This window comes from Aspergillus glaucus (genome assembly GCF_001890805.1).
Source record: "Aspergillus glaucus CBS 516.65 unplaced genomic scaffold ASPGLscaffold_3, whole genome shotgun sequence".
NCBI classification, from domain to species: Eukaryota; Fungi; Ascomycota; class Eurotiomycetes; order Eurotiales; family Aspergillaceae; genus Aspergillus; species Aspergillus glaucus.
In genome coordinates this window covers 591,498-610,290 of record NW_019170455.1, presented here as the reverse complement: position 1 = coordinate 610,290, position 18,793 = coordinate 591,498, and the positions used below count along the sequence as shown (strand labels likewise).

At 49.9% G+C, this 18,793-nt stretch overlaps 9 protein-coding genes and 1 non-coding gene across 10 annotated transcripts; 4 read left to right on the top strand and 6 right to left on the bottom strand.

Moving 5' to 3' along the window:
* Positions 1-384: 384 nt before the first annotated feature.
* On the top strand, positions 385-1,248 carry ASPGLDRAFT_32230 (DUF1014 domain protein; the record flags this gene model as incomplete). Its single annotated transcript, XM_022544149.1, has 3 exons — positions 385-441; positions 571-674; positions 741-1,248. The coding sequence occupies 3 exons, from the start codon at positions 385-387 to the stop codon at positions 1,246-1,248; spliced, it is 669 nt and encodes a 222-aa protein (XP_022404433.1).
* A 307-nt stretch (positions 1,249-1,555) lies between these two features.
* pex7 (putative peroxisome biosynthesis protein (Peroxine-7)) lies at positions 1,556-2,684 on the bottom strand (the record flags this gene model as incomplete). The annotated part of the gene is made up of 2 exons (XM_022539940.1): positions 1,556-2,459; positions 2,518-2,684. 2 exons carry the CDS (start codon positions 2,682-2,684, stop codon positions 1,556-1,558), a joined length of 1,071 nt encoding a protein of 356 aa, XP_022404432.1.
* A 1,491-nt stretch (positions 2,685-4,175) lies between these two features.
* ASPGLDRAFT_164212 (putative homeobox and C2H2 transcription factor) lies at positions 4,176-7,208 on the top strand. Its single transcript, XM_022542571.1, has 2 exons — positions 4,176-4,374; positions 4,454-7,208. Exon 2 carries the CDS (start codon positions 4,497-4,499, stop codon positions 7,080-7,082), a length of 2,586 nt encoding a protein of 861 aa, XP_022404431.1. The 5' UTR covers positions 4,176-4,374; positions 4,454-4,496; the 3' UTR covers positions 7,083-7,208.
* A 189-nt stretch (positions 7,209-7,397) lies between these two features.
* On the top strand, positions 7,398-8,721 carry ASPGLDRAFT_42810 (putative ubiquitin-conjugating enzyme). The gene is made up of 4 exons (XM_022545675.1): positions 7,398-7,472; positions 7,527-7,621; positions 7,687-8,399; positions 8,465-8,721. Exons 1-4 carry the CDS (start codon positions 7,411-7,413, stop codon positions 8,546-8,548), a joined length of 954 nt encoding a protein of 317 aa, XP_022404430.1. The 5' UTR covers positions 7,398-7,410; the 3' UTR covers positions 8,549-8,721.
* A 433-nt stretch (positions 8,722-9,154) lies between these two features.
* ASPGLDRAFT_32226 (uncharacterized protein) lies at positions 9,155-10,925 on the top strand (the record flags this gene model as incomplete). The annotated part of the gene is made up of 3 exons (XM_022544148.1): positions 9,155-9,457; positions 9,507-9,943; positions 9,995-10,925. 3 exons carry the CDS (start codon positions 9,155-9,157, stop codon positions 10,923-10,925), a joined length of 1,671 nt encoding a protein of 556 aa, XP_022404429.1.
* Positions 10,926-10,974: 49 nt separating this feature from the next.
* ASPGLDRAFT_42809 (putative CUE domain protein) lies at positions 10,975-12,622 on the bottom strand. The gene has a single exon (XM_022545674.1). The coding sequence runs from the start codon at positions 12,528-12,530 to the stop codon at positions 11,058-11,060; it is 1,473 nt and encodes a 490-aa protein (XP_022404428.1). The 5' UTR covers positions 12,531-12,622; the 3' UTR covers positions 10,975-11,057.
* A 97-nt stretch (positions 12,623-12,719) lies between these two features.
* Positions 12,720-13,569, bottom strand: ASPGLDRAFT_42808 (uncharacterized protein). Its single transcript, XM_022545673.1, has one exon. It carries the CDS (start codon positions 13,498-13,500, stop codon positions 12,784-12,786), a length of 717 nt encoding a protein of 238 aa, XP_022404427.1. The 5' UTR covers positions 13,501-13,569; the 3' UTR covers positions 12,720-12,783.
* A 183-nt stretch (positions 13,570-13,752) lies between these two features.
* On the bottom strand, positions 13,753-13,824 carry ASPGLDRAFT_t22. Its single transcript has one exon. It is a non-coding gene; the product is annotated as a tRNA-Glu (tRNA).
* A 1,386-nt stretch (positions 13,825-15,210) lies between these two features.
* On the bottom strand, positions 15,211-16,810 carry ASPGLDRAFT_63861 (uncharacterized protein; the record flags this gene model as incomplete). Its single annotated transcript, XM_022548719.1, has 5 exons — positions 15,211-15,444; positions 15,478-15,794; positions 15,881-16,251; positions 16,306-16,664; positions 16,808-16,810. 5 exons carry the CDS (start codon positions 16,808-16,810, stop codon positions 15,211-15,213), a joined length of 1,284 nt encoding a protein of 427 aa, XP_022404426.1.
* Positions 16,811-17,212: 402 nt separating this feature from the next.
* On the bottom strand, positions 17,213-18,777 carry ASPGLDRAFT_42803 (LamB/YcsF family protein). The gene is made up of 3 exons (XM_022545672.1): positions 18,267-18,777; positions 17,340-18,200; positions 17,213-17,278 (listed from the first exon to the last, which is right to left on the bottom strand). The coding sequence occupies exons 1-2, from the start codon at positions 18,315-18,317 to the stop codon at positions 17,487-17,489; spliced, it is 765 nt and encodes a 254-aa protein (XP_022404425.1). The 5' UTR covers positions 18,318-18,777; the 3' UTR covers positions 17,213-17,278; positions 17,340-17,486.
* Positions 18,778-18,793: the final 16 nt, after the last annotated feature.

Genomic DNA, 18,793 nt, shown 5'->3' with positions numbered 1-18,793 from the left:
GACAGTCGAAGGGAAGAGCTAAAGATGCGAGATTCACGGAGCGGAAGTTGGAGAAAGGCGGAGAGCGGAGCGGCGCTAGCGGCGAGTTTTAAAGGGGCATCGTTTTGCGGATGCATGCAAAGAGCGCTATTTGACCTCGAAAACTGAAGATATGTTATGTAGAGGTCATAGTAAGCGCCTACTAGAGGCTTGAATAACAATCCACATCCTCATTCTGGCAGATCGTCCATAGGGCTCCCAAATCACATGCCATCCACGCTTTAGTCATCCCGCCGCCGGAGCCGGAGCTCATAGAGGATTCTCGTCCGATCCGTCACAACATCTTGTTTTGTCTCTTTCCTTGAGCACACGACACCACTTTGTTACTCAATATCACCAGCCAAAATGGGAGGCAAGAAAAACGTTGGCGAGAACTCCAAGAAGGCCGCTGGCCAGGCCCGTGTATGTCCCTACTTTTTTCCTTTATTCTTTTTTTTTTTTTTTCTTCAACCCCGCCCCCGCTTTCCAGTGACTCTTCGTACCTGTGTTCTACCGCGCAATGTGACTAAAAGCTAACGATGTGCGATACAGAAAGCCGATGCGGCCGCAGGCAAGAAGGCAGCCGAGGATTCCAAGCGAGCAGCTGAAGAGGAAAAGCAGTGGCAGAAGGGAGCCAAGGGGGGTAACTCCAAGAAGTAAGCCCGTCGCAACCATACATCTACTTCGAACCCGACCTCTAACCAAACCCCTCAACAAAACAGAGAAGATGCCGAATCCAAGAAAGCCGAAGCAGCTCGCAAGAAGGCCGAACGCGACGCCCAACTCGCCGAAGAAGAAGCATCCCAGCCCTCCAAGGGCGGCAAGGGCACCAAACAAGCAGCCCCCAAGAAGTCCCGCGGCCTCGACCTCGGCCAGCTCGACGACTCCCCCGCCGACCGCAAGACAAGTGCCCTCAACGCCACCGGTATCGACAACGCGCTGGACGCCCTGTCGCTCACAAACAAGGATTCCTCCAAGATCGACCGGCACCCGGAGCGGCGGTTCAAGGCTGCGTATGCTGCGTATGAGGCGCGTCGCATGCCCGAGGTTGAGGAGGAGAACCCGGGTCTTAGGAGACAGCAGCGGATCGATCTCATTAGGAAGGAGTTCGACAAGAGTGATGAGAATCCGTTTAACCAGGCACATGTGGCGTTTGATTCTACGAGGGATGAGATTGCTCATGTGCGGAATGCGGAGAGGAAGAAGGTGGAGACGAGATTGGCGAAATAAGCTGTCTCTTATGATCATTGAGTTTATGATGAGATGTCTTGTTTCTGGCATTCGTTATCAGGGTTGGGTGGCGCCGCGATCGTTATACCCGGAGCTACATGCTTCTAGATCGGAGGTTTGCGTCCCCAAAAGCGATGTGTTAGTGATGGTATGAGGGATAAATACCGCATTATGAATTATGTGACAGTATAGATTTGAAAACGTCAAATGGATACCTCTTGAACTAAAAGCTGTATTGAAAAACTTAAACATTCAATGCCCAATAAAATATATGGTATCTCACGGCAATCTATCTATCCAAAGCGGTTCATGCTCCCATAGCTGCTCGAACATCCCACACAAAAAGACTCTCATCCCACCCCGTACTAGCACACCATCCCTCGCTCCCAAACATACACCAGTCCACGCCCGTCACAAACTCAGTATGCTGGCCCATCCGTCCCAACTCTATACCCATAGACGGAGCGGGTCCCGAGCGCATTGTATCCAGGTCACCCATCCCAGCGTCCGACCCGTCACTCCACGCCCGACAGGTCATGTCATAGCTTCCCGAGAGAAGAATGTTGGACAGATGCGGCGACCAGGCCAGCTTGCGGACGGCATATTCGTGTCCAATCATCGCGGCCATGGGGCCCTGTTGTGGCGCACGGATATCGAATGTGCGGATAGTACGGTCGACGCCCGCCGTCGCCAGGACAGACGGACGGTATTTGTTCCAGTCATGCGTCAGCGCTTCGGATGGGGGACATGCTGCGGGAGGAACGCCCGGTGGTCCCGGTATGGGCGATACGGGCGCGGCATGGATCGGAATCTGTAGTGAGAGATGGTTGGAGGCGGAGGCGGGGGTGCGGAGATCGAAGATGCGAACGTAGGAATCGGAGGTGACGCAGGAGAGGATGTCGGGAGAATGGGGCGAGAAGGCGGCAGAGTAAGTGCAACTGTGCGTAGGGAGTGTAAGGAGCGACTGGGGACGGTGAGGCGACCAGACGCGCACAGTACCGTCCCAACTGGAGGAGCAGAAGCGGTCTTTGGCGACTAGATTCCAGCCCACGCTGAAGACCTCGCGGTTGTGTTCTTTCCAGTTCTGGACGGGGAAGTCGTTTAAATTGTTGTCGAAGAGCTTAATACTGCCATCTCCGGATGCTGCGAGGACCTGGTTCTCGTGGATTTCCGACCAGGCGAGGTCATAGAGGGAATCCTGGGTGGTGAACCTGGCAATAACCGTTGAAGTCAGCGGCGGGACGGTGACAGCGAGCGCGGATAGATAACAACCATTTCACCGGTACAATCCCATTGGGAGTCAGTTCCAATATATACAGTCGGCCATTTCCCACAAGCCCATAATTAGCTGATCCCGCAACAGCCAGCCGATTATCGAAGAAGGGGGAGTATTTGACCGCACAGCCGTTGTAGCCCTCGGTGCGGAAGCGGAGCATGATTCGCGTTCAAAGGCCGAGAAGGGATCAAAAGACGACAGTAGAGAAGCGACAGACAGTTACTTATGTTGGGTTTGTTGAGTGTCTTTCAAAATCCGCGCCAATTCATGAGTGGGCCAACATGCATGGTGGTTGTCGTGTAGAAGTAGAGGTAGAGGAAGAAGTTCAAGCAAAGAACATGAACCCGGGGATAAGAGACCTCGGTTCAGATGCAATGACCTCACCCTACCCGACCGCAACGGTGTCCTGGTAGTTTACAGAATAGATTGGCGGAGACATAGCTACTCCGTAGTAATTGAGAAGAATAGTTTTTAAAATTGTTTCTTTTTATCTTTCATACTCGTGACTTCGGTGTTATGATCCGTAGAAATATATCTGTGACGCAGTGTGGGTACCCATTTATTGACCATGATAATGAGAGAGGGAGAGACATACATATGAATACGGAAACCTTTTTCGTCTCTCAAAAATAGTTGTATGTAAAACGGATTGGATCCAGAGTACCCTTCGACATAGGCAAAGTGTAAAGCATTGGGTACCAAACCCGGTCACTTAAGCCGGGTATGTCGAGTATGTTAGGGCAGAGAAGTTGTCCCTATGCCATATGAAGAGGGTTTTCTCAAGACCGGACCATTGCCTTCATACTATCCCGGTCTTCGATTCTTCGTTCCCTGTCTGTGAAGTGGCTGGCATCAAAAACAATGTCGCTCACTTTTAGTCCCACGGTATCAGCAAATCCTGCCTCGAGAAAGCATGCCATCAGGGAGGTACTCAGCAAAAATAAACATCATGCTATCAATCCTGCTGTGACAGTAGGTTCATCTTATATTCCTGAGGGTCTAGACTCGTGATAATGCCCATGGCGCAGAAAACCGCTAGATGGCAGGGTGTTCCATAAGATCTCAACGATTCGGGGAATTTCGTCTCAAATGACATACTGAACTGGGATAAACATTTACCTGATAGTAAAAGTTTGCTCTGGATTCCTATATCAGCTAACTCGCTCTAGGCAGTGGTCATTGTAGCCCCGCAATATCACGTGTGGGGAAGTCACACTGATCCTGAGAATCTGGGATCAATTGATAAGAGATCGATATTCATATTTCAATTCCTATAGGTACATCTATCTACACAGTATGGATAGTTTCCACGCTAATGGGCTCTACGGAGTGCAACCCCAAGGCCGGAGTACGGAGTATGCTTACCGCATTAAGAAGTTGACAGACGAACCTCAACTTTGGCAATTCATGCTCAATGACCTCACTATTGGATTGAACTGTTGTATACCTTGCAAGCTACACATTCCTTCAGCTCATACCGCATAATATGCTATCAACGCCTCCGATATCGTAGCAGTGAATCACGCCTGTTCCCTGTCAAAGGAATCTCCGCAGGCGTGGCCCTAAACCTAAACAGGTATGGCGTTGTCATTCGAAGGGCGCGCAGGTCACCTGATATCAATCCACTAAACCACGGTTTGGTACGATCTCCGGCCAGTAACGAAGGTCAATGGAGAAAAGATGATGACTCGACGCAGAAAAACGGGGCTTATCTTCCTTCTACGCCTACATACCTCCAAAGGGTAGGTAGACGATTGGTTCGCTGCTACTCCGTACTCCGGAGAAAAAAGCATACTCCGTAGGGGACCCTCCCCCGATTAGCTGCTCCACGGCGCCCAAAGGTACTTCCGGTATGCTTTTTATACCTTTACTCCTCTCTATTCGTGCTGTCTGACTCTTTTCTCATTTTATCTTTTCACATCGTTTCAGTGCACGGTTGATTCTTGGTTTCCCTCGGTTTGGTCGATTAGTAATGGAGTACTTCGATTTCGAAGGTGCCTCCCACGACTCCTTTACCCAGGATGATGATGTGGCTTCAGATCAGCTTGAATTAGACGAAATCGACGCCATTGCCCGTCAAGACTCGCTTATGTTGGACCAGTCGCTGGAGGGGCTTCCCAATGGCCCTCCAGAGCAGGACGTCACCAAGCAGCAGGTCCCAGATGCTGTCGAACCTCCCTCGGAGACTGGAATGTTTCCAATTGTTCGGACCAAGGAACCCTGCAATTTCTGCGCGCGGATGGGATTGGATTGCTTTGTTGCGAGACGGGGTGTGATGCAGAAGGCCTGCACATGCTGCATCTCCCTTTACCGCGAATGCAGTTTCAATACCACCAAAAAGCCTGGCAAGTTCTTGGACACTTTACACACCGTCTCCGAAAACGTGGACATTCCGACAGGCGGCCTGACTGGGAAGCGGGCGATGAAGTCCCTTACTGGTGTGTTGACGCCGGAGGAAATGGAAGCACGGTCGAAGAAGAACAATGCTCGATTGTCCCGAGAAGCGGTTCGCGTCCTGAAAACTTGGCTGTATAACCATCGCGAGCATCCCTATCCGAATGAACAGGAGAAAGAGGAATTGAAGGAGCGCACAGGATTGAAGAGGACTCAGATCTCCAACTGGCTTGCCAATGCCAGACGGCGCGGCAAGGTCCGCTCTGCAAATAGTGCCTCCCCGGCTCAAAATATTCCTAGCCAAGAACCCGACATGTCCCTCATGACACCAATGGAAAGATGGAAGCATTCTCCACCAGAAAATGAACCTGCCGACAAGTCTGATATTCTTCGCGCCCTGATGACCACCCCATTGGACCCCTCCAAACCACGACCGTCCCAGCCGGCGGGGCACGTACGTTCCCTTTCTCGAAAAACGGGGTCTAGCAACGATGAATCAAGCCTTGTCAATTCCAATCGACAACCTGCATCCAACTCAGTCAGCAGCTTCGAAACCAGTCACTCCTCTATGTCTGACTTCTCTTTTGCATCTGCTTTCTCCCACCGATCTTCCCTGGGATCCTTCGGTTCAATGGATAGGAAGGATCGTCGACGTCGTCGCAAGGCTTCTGCTCCTGTGAATGAATTTGCTCAGCAAAAGGCCCGGAGTGCCCGTATCTTCCAATGCACATTCTGTGCAGACTCTTTCCCGACAAAGTACGACTGGCAACGGCACGAAAAATCTCTTCATCTGGCTCTAGAGAAATGGACATGCTCTCCCGAGGGTGGTACTGCGATCATTGATGATACACGTCGCTGCGTGTTTTGTATGGCATGCGATCCGGACGACGACCATTTGATATCTCACGACTTTAGCCTGTGCCACGAAAAGATGCCTCATGAGAGGACTTTCTTCCGCAAAGACCATCTTAACCAGCACTTACGATTGATGCACAATGTGAAGTTCCACCATTCCATGGACAAGTGGCGCAGCATCACCACAGAAATCAAATCCCGTTGCGGATTTTGTTTGACAACCTTCACCACTTGGAAAGAACGAGTTGACCACTTGGCAGCACATTTCAAGAACGGCGCAGACATGGCACATTGGCAGGGCGATTGGGGCTTCGAGCCATTTGTGCAAAGTCGTGTTGAGAGCGCGGTGCCGCCGTACCTAATTGGTCACGAGAGAAAGACACCGAACCCTTTCAAAACTTCGCATGCTATGGCTCCCTCAGATAGCTCATTCAATGAGTTCTCTACAGGTCTCAAGGGAAGGCTTGATGATTCTAACTGCTATAATCGTCTCCAACTCGAACTCACGGCCTACGTCCACAAAAGCCTCGCGGCTGGCATCAGTCCTACCGACCACATGTTACAAGACGAATCTCGAAGAATCATATACGGAAACGATGATCCCTGGAACCAGACTGGTGCCGATAACCCTGTTTGGCTAAGCGCACTCAAGCGCGATACTGGACTCATTCCTAACTCCGAGCATATCCAATTCGACAATCTGATGCAACCACCATTTGCAGCCCAGGGTAGTTTGCGACAGCCACCCATCGAGACCAACTCTTTCGCAAGGACAATGTACCAACAAGATCCATACAGCCTCCGCGCCAGTTCGTCAGGCTTCCAAAGCCCAGCACTCCGCACTGGTCGATCATCTACCGCCGCAAGCGCCCCTGGGAGCTCATCCGGAAGCTATGCCTGTAGTACTGGAGCCTTTCCAACAGCGTCTAACCCCAGGACCTCAGGCGAATGGGGAGGTGTTCACTCGGCTGGTATCTCGTCCTTGTCCACCCCCGTCAGCGGCTCCGTTGATCCCTTTGCGCAAATGGAGTTCGATCCGCCGTTCATGCAACAATTTGACGAGGGCTATGACGGATTGCAAGATGGACTCGAAGGTCTTACCTTCGAGGGTCTCGAAGATGTTGGTCTTTCGGACGATATAGAGAAGTTGCCTGAGTCTCTGGATCTGCCGGCGTTCCCTGCTAGCAATGAGATGTCGGTACCGATTGATATACCCAGCCCAAAGCAGCAACCTGGCACCCATGCGCCTGATGCTTCTGGCATGGGCTTCCAGTATTACGGAATGGATAACCAGGAGATGAATCACTAACATCTATCTTGACGAGTACAAATTATGACCATGATAAAAGTTTCTTTCTTCGTTTTTGCCTAGTATTGGCGCTCTTATGACTTGACTTCTTAGTGCATTGTTCTGTCATTCGCATTTAGTACATACATAATTATATCAATTCTTATATATGTCACTTCCACGCCCGTAGCAAGGAAAATTCAACATTCTCTGAGGATCAACTTTCTATAAGTATTCGTAGTAGTACTGAAGGCCTACTGATAGTGCGATAAGATAAGCCGGCCAAAGCGTGGCCGCTCATCTCCAACGCGGCGATGATTGATCGTTAACAAACATCGAGGCCAGCACCATGTCCTCAACCAGACTACCCAATATCCCCTCTCTGAGGAAACACCAATTACTTCTTGAATTGTGAGTCGTCTTTTCTACGCGATCCTGAGATCCAGTGTACTAACGCCAAACCAGCGCAAGTCTGAAACATGCCGCTCCTCCTGGTGTCTACGTGAGCCTCACGCCGGGCGATCCCACGCTTTGGTCTAGTGTGCTCTTTGTTCGTTCTGGTATGTTTATTGAAGTGAGGAATAATGTCCAACGGCTAATTGAATCGTCTTGCGTGCTCGAAAAGGCCCCTATGCTTCTGCCGTGCTCCGATTCCAAATTCGCTTCCCCACCTCCTATCCCGATCTCCCACCCCTGGTGACCTTCTCTACCGACGTCTTCCACCCATTGATCGTTCCTCTTACCACATATACCTTTAGCACCAATGCATCGACCGAGGACCCTGTCAGCGCGACTGATGAAGAGCGTTTATCACCGGGCGGGTTCAGCCTCCGCCATGGATTCCCACATTGGTTTGGCAGAGCGAAGAGAAGCGGGGTATCAACTGCGTCTTCGAGGGCGGTAAGCGTCCAGGGTCGTGGTCCAGTATTGGGAGAAGCAACTGCTGCGAGGGAAAGCCAAGGAAACGATAAGACGGATTCTGCAAAAGGTCAAGGAGAGGATGGGACAACAGAGCAATGTCCCGAGCCGAGGAAGACGGTACCAGTTGCAGAACTGTTAGATTATATCCGATCGACGTTCGAAGATGAGTCGGTTCTTGATTTCCTGACGCTAGAAGCTGCTGGGAATCCGGGCGCGTGGCATGCGTGGAGGGCCCATAGAGGTAGCAGTAATTCTGCGACGAAGAGCGACCCCAAACGAGGGAGTCCACAGACAAGGCTCCCTGGTGACTGGCATTGGGATGGGATATGGGCCAAGCGCGTTCGGAGTGAGGTTGAGGCGAGCCATTCGGAACCCATGTTGTATGGGAATTCGGCTCGTGCGGTGGGCGATGAGATGGTGTGTTCATGGGTCGCGATTGCCTCAGTATTGCGGGAGTTCGGTTTGCTGATATCAGGTTGCAGATACGCTTTTCTCGCATGGATGATGCCAGTATGGCTTCGATTAAAGAGAGGATCATTCCTCGCACGGAGGAGGTACACGAATAATTGCATGATTCTAGTTTCTGTTTCAGCTGTATCATTATACCCGGGATCTATTGAGGTTTCCCTTGTCTGTCGCGTACTTGCTCTTTCCTGTTTCGGAATCCAACAATATTGCACCTTCCTTCTTTGCACGAAATGCATCCTTCCCGGAATCACTGCATTGTGTCTTCCCAAATTCCCGACGTCCTCTTCTTCTTCCATCCACATCCGAGCATACTACTACTTTACTCTCTTAGTCGCAGGCTCAATATGCCAAGAGTTGTATCCTTCAGTGTCAAGACCTCCGCCCTCGTGATCGCATTGGTTCTGGTCCCCATCGTCGTCCTCTGTTGCTGTCTTGCTGTTGCGATTGCCTGCTCAGAGTACTGGAGCTCCAGGTCTTCTCGCTGCTCCTGTTGCCCACGAATCCGCTTCGGCTGGTTCAAAGGACTCAAAGGGCGCAAGAGGAAGCACTCAGATCCCACTTCCTCCAGTTCGACCGAAACGCCTGGACTCTCGGCGACCCCTTCTGTGTACGGTGACCCTGTCCTTACAAGGGAACAAGTCTAACTCTACGCCGTGGCTTGTTTTTTGTCTTCCTTCCCTTTCCCAGACGAACTATACTCACCAATGGAAGACATCATACCGAAGCCCCTCCGGGTTATCAAGACGCAATCGAACTCCAAGCATGAAATCCGTTCGGTATCACGATCGTCTTATCCCTCGATTCCCTGCAGAAGCTCTTCTCTACGTTTGGATTCGCGGCAGGTTTCAAGTGACTCTTCATGTTCGACGACACCACCACCACCACCCCCTCTTAGTGATGACTCTGAACCGATCAAGATCCGAAAAAGAAGTCGAGCCTATGCACTATCAAGCCAAAATCGAGATAGTGAAGGCCAATCCGTCAGCTATCCCAGGAGGTTTGATGAAGTACCGCACCCACCATCGCTCCTCTTGTCGATCCCACTGACATTCATAGAAGACCGATAGGCAAACATTCCCAGAGACCGGCTATCGAAAAGAGTCGAAGTCGCGTTTTTTCAGTGGTTGGAGTTTCAAATCCTGGAGCTCGACAATGAGACGCCTTTCCTTTGATCAGACAAACGGTCCCGACGATTCGCATCCGACCATTGCTTCAAAGACGTACAACGGGAACGTTACCGCCGAGAAAGATTCAGGGCCAATTGCCTATCCCTCGACAGACTTTTTGATCCACGAAAAAGCTGATGTTTTGATGCCACGAACTATTCCCATTACTGGAATCGATATGAACACTGCCGCGAACCCCCCTATCATTGGCACCGGCCCTGATTCTATATGGGCTACGGTGAACATCTCCGCAGAGGCCAGCTCTAATGAACCCTTTAACCTTGGATGGCCTGCACCTTTGGATGTTGTGATTATTTTGGACATTGTGTAAGTTTTCTCTTTTCGGCAATGTTCCGAGTCAATATCTAACCGAACCAGACCTCACATACATATCAGCATGCTACGGCAGATAGTCGCCAGCTCGTTGGCTATTGTGTCTTCGTTGACTGCTGTTGACGATCGATTTGCCATTTCCTATATCGACAAAGACTCTGCAGACGGTTTTGGATTGCTTCTTCCTCTAGGCGTGCATTCTCTGGACTCTGCCCGTATCGCAATGGATGTTTTTTCGCTCCATCAGCTCACTGGTCAACGGTCAAGAAAGATCGAGTTGCAGAAAATCATTCAGCAGATATCGGAGACTGTCTATCTTCGTGACCGGCCAGCAGTCTGTCATGCATTCTTCGTTACAGCATCCCCTTCGGTGCGACTCTTCACTCCTGCGACGGACAGAGGAATCGGCTTTCATACTATATCTCCACATTTTCGATTCCCTTTTAGCGGATCCGATATTCCTTCTGGGTGGCACATCTTCTATGATACTAATAGCTACGATGCAAATTCAAAAGAAGCCGTGTTGAGGTACAAGATCTCTACGGCGATCGAACACATGCGTACTGGAGTTGAGCCGGGTGTCGTGACGGATTTGAAGCTGAGTATCGCTGCTGGTGATCGGTGCCAAGTACAGACCGTGTTCGAAGAGTGCCATTTGGATTTACTACGGCCGGGGGAGAAATGGACGGTGCCTGTTCAGGTCAGAGTGCCCGCGGCTTTGATCAGACAGCCTCTACAGGTGACTGATGGAAACACTACCTGCCACAACAGCCATCCCACTGTCGAAAAAGTCATGACACAACTTCAAGATTTACTGACGGACTTTTCCCATGATGACATCACGCAGCACATCATGTCCGCACGGCTCGAGTACAGGCATACATTGTTACCTGCCCACAATATCGTTCAATTGGAGAGTTCTTGCATGGTTGTACGTGATGTACATGAGTTTGGGATTGCGTCGTTGGAACCTTGAGAGGACCGCTGTCTGGTATCCTTTGATGTTTTGAATATGGATTATCATGTAGTTTTAGTGAGAAAGTCTGATTTGTTGGTCTTGTGTTCGATGCAAGTACTAAAAGTTACTGAATCAAGGTGTTCTATTTATCTACACTTTGTCGCCTGATGGCTGTGAAGCTACAAAGTTGGTCAACGTAGGAGCCTGCTCCTCAGTTGGTTTATTCGCCCATAATGGTTCACCATCATCATCGAACTCTGCCCATTGGAAGAATGAGCATCCTTTACCCCTGGGGGCATAGCCTGCATAACACATCCACATGTATCTACCCCTAGTTTCTCGCTTCCGTTGCGCACAGCGCAAGATAGCATGCGTCCCACAACGGCACTTCGGGGTATACCTTGGATGAAGTGAATCTCGATACCATCGGTAAGTGATATTTATCCGCCGATTCCCAGATACGGAATGTGGGTTCACAGTCTGGGCCGGGGTTATGGCATGTTTCCACTCCTCTTGCATTTCCGCATGCATGACCAAAAAGGAGTTGTGCGGTAGATGAATGGATATCTGGCCCTGGGCGTCTGCGCGTGCATTTTGTTTCTGCTTTTGCGCTGCTGTATCATTATCGTCGTCACCATCATCATCATCAGCATCAGCACCAGCAACAACCCTTCGAACCCGAAACTCCCTCTCAACCCCCAAACTCAAACTCCCAATAACAGCCCTCGGCCCCAAATACGTCAACTCATCCGAATGAAACCCCACACTCTCCGCCGGCCCATCATAACAATTCACAAACGCCGCATTGGGCCTCCACATCTTCGGCGACTGATACCTCAATTTCTCTCCCCGGGGATAAACGTCCCGAATCCGTCTCCTTATCTCCTCGTTCACAGCATCTTGTACCTTGCCCGAGACATCGCGCATATGCGGCGTGATCTGCCGGACATTCGACCGGTATGTTCCACCGTATGTATACTCAGATGTCTGTTGGCGGTATTCCTCCGGCGTGGAGACGTAGACACTAGCGGAGTGCGGGCTTTGCACGGTGCGCTCGAAGAGTTGGAATTTGTGGCGGGAGAAGTGTGGGGATTCGGAAAGGAGTTCTTGGAGGAGGGCGGTTGCTGTGTGGGTGGGGAGGAAGTTGTGGATTATTGTGCAGGGGGTGTGGTAGGCTATGTCTTGGGGTGTGTAGAGGTGGAGGGTGCGGCCTTTGCGGGTTAGGGGTTGTTGTCGTTGGGGGTTTTTTGGGATTGGGAGGTTGGTGTTGGGTTTTGGGGAGGGTGTTATGTGTGGGAGGAGGGATGTTTGGATTCCGGAAGGGATTGCTCGTTTCTTCGGGGTTGTCGTGATTGCTTTGGACTCGGTGCTGGCTGTTTCTCGCTGCTGCTGCTGCTGCTGCTGCTGCGGTGTCGAGAGGATTGACGAGGCCCCTTCAACGGAGCCACCGCATGACACTAAAGTATCCAGCAGAGCCTCCTGTGTCACATTAGGGAAAATGGACAAGAGCAGTGCCAACTTCACCTCCGTCAGTTCCTCGTCGGACGTGGCTACGGGTGCCGGTGGTGCCGATGGTTGCGAGCGGCCCAACCGGGGCCTTTTCCTGGAGACAAAAGCGTCCATTTGGAGGGCTGCCAGCTCGTTAAGGAAGCCATCAAGAGGGACAGTGCCGATGATGCATTGGTATGGCTGAGGAGAGAGGATGAAGGCGTGGAGATTCGTCTGGAGATTCGTCTGGAGATTCGTCTGGAGAGTATAAGTTTTATCAGCACGTGATTTTTATCAGTCCGGCCAATCAGGATGTAGATACTATGAAGCCTTCTAGATCTTGGAGTAAAGTACACGATGATATTATACATTATAGTACAATGGAATGTCATTTCCACTTCCCATCACCGAGATATACATGCCCCTGTTTATGGTAGTCTGCCAGCAGCTTCCCTTGTCGCAACCCATCATACATCTCAACCAACGCACCCAGCACCACCGTCGTCGATCCGAAATAGGGCTCATCGTCAGCAGCCGAGACAGACTCGGGATGATTCACATCCGGAAAGTTCTCCTCAATGACCTTAATAGGACACCGTGAGATATCCACATCCTCGACCTCCCTCGCCGCTTCATCCACAATCCCCGTCATCGCCGCCAGCACCGCATCGTCAATCAACATACACACCCTCAACCGCACCGGCAACTCAATAGCCGGTACAGAAAGCGCAACCTTCCAATCATGAAATGCATCCCGGACGAACCCCTCATCAACCCCATGCAATGTCTCCTGCGAACTAAACACCTTAGACGAGTAACATTGTTCAAGCCGCGCAAGTTGCTCAGAACTCCCCTCAAGAACACGCGAGAGGGATTTACGGATTGTCTCGTTCAGGCCGCGCAGGTATAGTAAGATGAGACGCTGGGACTCCGGGGCGTATGTAGTGCGGTAGATAACAGGGCCCCAGGTTAGGGTGATAAAGTCGCGTTCGGGGCTGGGAGGGAGAGAGCGGAGGCCTGGTTGGGAGCCTAGACGGTAGACTTCTTTTTGGAGGAAGATGTTGGCTGGGGAGTGGAAGTTTGGGGGCTCGGCTGGATCTGTCATTATATGCTTAAATATGTGTATGTAGATTTGGTGGATATATATATCTTGGGGTCGATTGGTTCTGGTAGTATATATGATATGGTTTTCGTCAGAGTGACATGTCCGGATCCGAGTACTATTGTAACGGTATCATTTCCAGATACCTTTCGATCACGAACCAAAAAAAAAAAAAAAAGAGAAAGAAAAAAAGAAAGAAGAGAGGAGGCGCATCCATTCATTCAATGGATCAAAAAAAAAAAAAGTAAAAAGTGATTCCGACACGGGGAATCGAACCCCGAGCTGCCGTGTGAGAGACGGCGATGTTAACCATTACACCATATCGGACTGCTACGGTGAAAGTCTGTTTAGCTTTGATTTTCACCTTCCTAGTTTAGCGCCACTTGTTTTTGTAGTTTCCTCAAAATTCACCGATAGAAGTATGTTTTCCTTATGACTTGATATGAAGGCTATGTCGATGCTCACTTTTTATAGGTTGATATACATCTTTCTATGCCATACGAGTCCCATACACAGATTTTAGGGAGCCACCCCGGGCACAAAGAAATTCAATAGCTCGGATTTCTGTGAGGCCTCAGGCTCAGGCTTCTTTCTACCTGTGCAGGGTAATTTAGACACTTGGTGGAAGGAGAGAGAAAAGGTGCTGGAGCGAGCATTGGCAAAACTTCCTGTTGAGCTACGTGACATGGTGAGAGAACAAGCAGATGATACCATTGATCTGGAAGAGGCGAAGCGGCAAAGAGTGAGGCTTCTGAAAGAACGAACGATGATGGCCAAACAGAAGGATGCTTTGTTCGAGGATGCATCCATTGGTCTCGCATGATGAGCACAGATCCCATTTGCCTGAAAAATGTAACATAACAAATATCCAAACATCCAAACCTAACGATGTATACCAACCTGCGTCAGATGACATTGAGTCAAAAGAAAGGAGAGCACACTGCTCCCATCATCCTCCCGAGCCAATGATTGTTGAGTCACCTGCTATTCCTGTCATCGCCGAGTCCAATCCTGTACCGGTCAACCCGACTTACTGGAACCAAGACTCCTTCCGCCCAACATTGAGCCCTCTAGCAAAACGGTTTCCATCACGAGACAGACACGGAAAATGTGCACATGTACATCCCACATGACTCCCGACACATTTTATTCGTCTTGCCAGCAATTGCTCAATGATAACTCACTTCCCTTCATCGTTTTCTTCGACATTTCAACGGGAGTAGTTGATTTTGTCCATCAATACACCGATTCTATGCTTGCCGAAATTTGTGATGATGGTCGGTGATTTGCGAGGGTTCACAATGACACGTTCGACCTACAAATACTCACAATAAGTGATGTGGCCCAAAGCTGCACAAGAATGCCATGTATTATCTTCCATGGGAAGGGTGAATTTCGCTCCAAGTTGACACCATGTCCCGCTGAGGGACTCTCTTTTCCTATCTTAAACTCGAACACAAATGAGTGGACATTGCCAAATTGAGCATTACATTGATCCTAATTCTTCAACTATGAGCTAATCTGAATTTCTGCGGCTTACTTTTGTTTAAACATGCATCCTTCAAAGGCTTGGCGTTGTTTGCTTTTACTCTAACAGAGCTTTTCTGTTTTTGAATACTCATCGAGTTGTTTACTTGCCACTTTTCAGGGAGGGGGCTAGAGCAAATTGAAACTTACTCATATTCTTAGCTGTTAGCTGCTTCATTTCGATATTCATAAAGAGGTGCTTTCTTTTTGAATCCGGCGGACGCGATCTTCAATTAAGATTGCACTATCGATGCAGTCTGTATCTCTGTTTTTGAATTCGAGTTCGGCAAGAGCCGTTCTTTCAGGCTGCACATAGGAAAAATCGAGATTGAAAGTGATCGGGTTGCCTTCGTGATTGCCTTCAATGATGCGGTTTCCAATATCTTCGAAAAATTCCCTGCGTTTCTTCTTTCTCGTGGCCTCGAAGAGTCGTTTTCGGTGTGTCCTGGTGACGGTCTGAAGCCTTCGGAGTTCCTGATGGCGCTCATCTCCGGCCTTCTTGGCAAGTTCTAACCGACCAAAATCTTTGAGAAGGGCGCCTCGAATCGAACTGACCGCCTCCTTCAATCTATCTAAATATGGGTCCAATTCAATGGCACTCTTTTGTGCTATATCTAAGCCATTTGGGGCGGAAGCATCGCGTGTGAGGCTTGCATGGCACGCGAGACGGAGTAGGGCGTCCCTAGACGGGGTCTCCATGAAGGCAGATTGGACGTCGTCCCCAACACTCACATAGTTGGCGAACAATTTCCCATCCTTCTGACCCATAACTAAGTTTCGCGATGTTCATCGAGATGTCCTATAAATTCCGGTTAACCCTTGTTTCGTTAAGGCAATCCTGATCCTCCAAGGCCACTTATCTGCATAGCCGCTCCTTTACGGTATTTATAAAAAGTACCGTCGTCTTCAAAGCCGACTAACCCGCTCGCGGCTTTCTCCGGCTTTTCCGCTTGTTTGTACTTCATAGGTCGGACGGGATCTATAATAACTCTCTGTGCCTTGTCTCGCATAGTACCTCTTAAGGATACAGACTTCCCGGAGACTTTTTTCTTGAAATGGATCGGAGTGCTAAGGCGATGCTCTGGAACATCCGTGAAACGCCAGAGATCCCTGAGAGATTTGATATATTGGCTGTCAAAGGCGTCATCGTAGAATGCAAACGTAAGTATGTCCTGAATGACACAAAGACCTAGGCTATCGTTCCGCTCGGTATACGTGAAGGTGGGGCTAAGTCGAATCAGAAGCTGTGGCACTACCCATCCAACATGTCACTTTACTCACGGTACTCCTTTATTCCGTCGTCTCTTCAGCAGTCTGTGCCTGACTCTCATAAGGAGCTCGCGGCGATTTGGATCTTCAGGATGTTTCACCATGGAAAGTGCCACGTCTTTCCATTTCAGGGCGTCCCCGACATTTTCATGCGCATTAGACTCAATCAAAGTCCCAGGCCGGGCCGTTGAGGAGCACATCATTTTCCGCATTGAATTCAACTGAATTAGGGTCCGAAAGGTGGGAAAGGCCAGATCGCACACAGCCAACAGATGCCGTGTGGTGAATAAAAGATGGTCAATGTTGATAGGGGGTTGTTCTTTTGCACCCTTATCGAGGCTCCACTCGTTGGTGAGGGTGTTAGAGGTCAGCTTTGAAAGTCAGTTGGAGTCTTTCAACAATCTGGCGAATTGGAGAAGTTACACTTGGAACTTACATAGGTCACCTTCCGCGATAATTCTAAAGGTAGTGAGTTTCCCGTTTCTTCGCGAACCTACATTCTCCAGAAACGAACCATAGTGAGAAAGCCTGACTGATACTCTTAAGTTGTGATTTTCATGATACCAGCGAAAAAAGCCTTCAATGACTCTCAATGAGAGATTTTCGGATCGGAGCCAATAGGTGAGTTCTGGCGGATTAAGATGGCTTACAAATCTGCCAGAGTGTCAACTAGAGAGTCACAAATAAGTAGATAGAAAGGATAACAACCTTCGAAAGGCATTTTGAGCTTCTCGCAATTTATCTCTTGTGGGTTTTGCAAGATCTGCCTGGACTTGCGGATCCGGCTCTCGGATGAACGAATTCCAGTCAAACACCATCCTGTACTTGGTAGGGGGTTTCGATCTCTAAATCATTCAAGGGTGAGGTCTGCAGCATATACACTTGGCTTTTTATGTTCCATTTCCACCGATGACAGAAGCGCTGCCACGACTATAGGTAACCGACACTAAGACGCTGCGGCCAATCACCTCTTCCCGAGGTTCGCGTTAGTATCCACGCACTAAATCCCAAATTGGCATGGTGTTGACGCTAGCGACATACTATAGTTGGCTACAATGCCTAAGTGGAAACACCACGACTTTGCGATTTCAGACCACGCCATATCATGGCCATTCCACCGTCATTGCCGTTTACACCATATCAAATGTTGTTGATATTCTTTATAACTTATAGTTGCTATCTACAAATGCCTCCTATTTATGTCCATTCTTCTGGTTGAATTCGTCTGCCACCCTCCGTGCCGTGCTGACAATGTCCAAACACCCTGGCGAATCTGAATGGCAGCACATGGACAGAGGGTAGTTCTTCAACTGCAACTGCACCACTGTCCCATCCACCGCCGTGACCGAACTGTCCTCGATCTGCTGGCGAATGTGCCTCTCAGCATCGCCCAGATCCCACGGTTTCTTCTTACGGTCAATCACCAACATTCCCCGCGAATCATACTTGACGTCACCATAAAGTTCGGCCCAGAATTCAATCCCCAAATCATTGGCAGCACGCTCCATATTAGTCCCCGCAAGACCAAACACCGGAACGCCCTTGGGAATCCCCTCCATCACAGCCTTGGCTACCTCATAGTCCCGGCACATCATCCCATACAGCACCCCATGGGGCTTGACGTGGTTAAGAGGCACGCCCTCACGGTCCAGGAAGCCCTTCAGCGCTCCGACTTGGTAGATGGTGATCGCCGTTAATTCCTCGGGCGAGAGCTTCATTTCCCGTCGCCCGAAACCTTGGAGATCCGGTAGGCCCGGGTGTGCTCCTACCCGGACGCTGTGGGCTTTGCAATTGCGGATGGTATCCATCATGATCAGGGGGTCGCCGCCGTGGAAGCCGCAGGCGACGTTGGCGATATCGATCATGGGGAGGAGCTCGAGGTCGGGTCCGAGGGACCAGTTGCCGTACTGTTTATCATCGTCAACCAAACAATTCCAATTCAGCTATTAAAGGATAAAGAGGGGAAATCGTACAGCTTCCCCCAGGTCAACATTGATTAATGCTTTTTGTTGAATCGGAGGCATGGTGATGTGTAGTCCGATATGAGTATGGGGCCCCGTACTCTCTCAAAACAAGAAGAACAACAGATGGTGATCACTGAATCACCACAGCTGAATTGCTGAGACCAATCCCAATAGATATAAGCAACCTAATGAGGGGTTCGGAGTCCGTGCTTGCAGAGTGGACATGGGAGAGCCACATCGCCACTGCGTATTGCGTCTCCAACTCGGCCAACCGATCAATAGCACACCTCACAGATACTCTATCGAAACATGACCCCAAATGCCCCAGGCTATTTTCGGTCCACACCCCCGTCGATCCGGAGGTCCTTGATAACAGGATGAGCGCCGTTATTGGGTCCCGGCGCCGAGAGGCACGTAAGTACAGTTACTTTGGGTAGCTTTGTAACCGAGGGATTGGAGAGGAGTAAGATAACACCCCTCGTTAGCTGGCCTTTTAAAGATAGCCAACGGATTCCTGCAGAATTACTTACTGCGAT

Excerpts from the sequence above, each read along its gene's own strand:
- ASPGLDRAFT_42810 (XM_022545675.1), top strand. The coding sequence starts at position 7,411 with ATGTCCTCAACCAGACTACCCAATATCCCCTCTCTGAGGAAACACCAA. Across the intron at positions 7,622-7,686 it reads TGTGCTCTTTGTTCGTTCTG|GCCCCTATGCTTCTGCCGTG; the intron begins GTATGTTTATTG and ends GTGCTCGAAAAG. Across the intron at positions 8,400-8,464 it reads GTGCGGTGGGCGATGAGATG|ATACGCTTTTCTCGCATGGA; the intron begins GTGTGTTCATGG and ends ATCAGGTTGCAG.
- ASPGLDRAFT_42803 (XM_022545672.1), bottom strand. The coding sequence starts at position 18,317 with ATGCCTCCGATTCAACAAAAAGCATTAATCAATGTTGACCTGGGGGAA. Across the intron at positions 18,201-18,266 it reads ATGTTGACCTGGGGGAAGCT|TACGGCAACTGGTCCCTCGG; the intron begins GTACGATTTCCC and ends GATGATAAACAG.
- ASPGLDRAFT_42809 (XM_022545674.1), bottom strand. The coding sequence starts at position 12,530 with ATGGACGCTTTTGTCTCCAGGAAAAGGCCCCGGTTGGGCCGCTCGCAA.
- ASPGLDRAFT_164212 (XM_022542571.1), top strand. The coding sequence starts at position 4,497 with ATGGAGTACTTCGATTTCGAAGGTGCCTCCCACGACTCCTTTACCCAG.
- ASPGLDRAFT_42808 (XM_022545673.1), bottom strand. The coding sequence starts at position 13,500 with ATGACAGATCCAGCCGAGCCCCCAAACTTCCACTCCCCAGCCAACATC.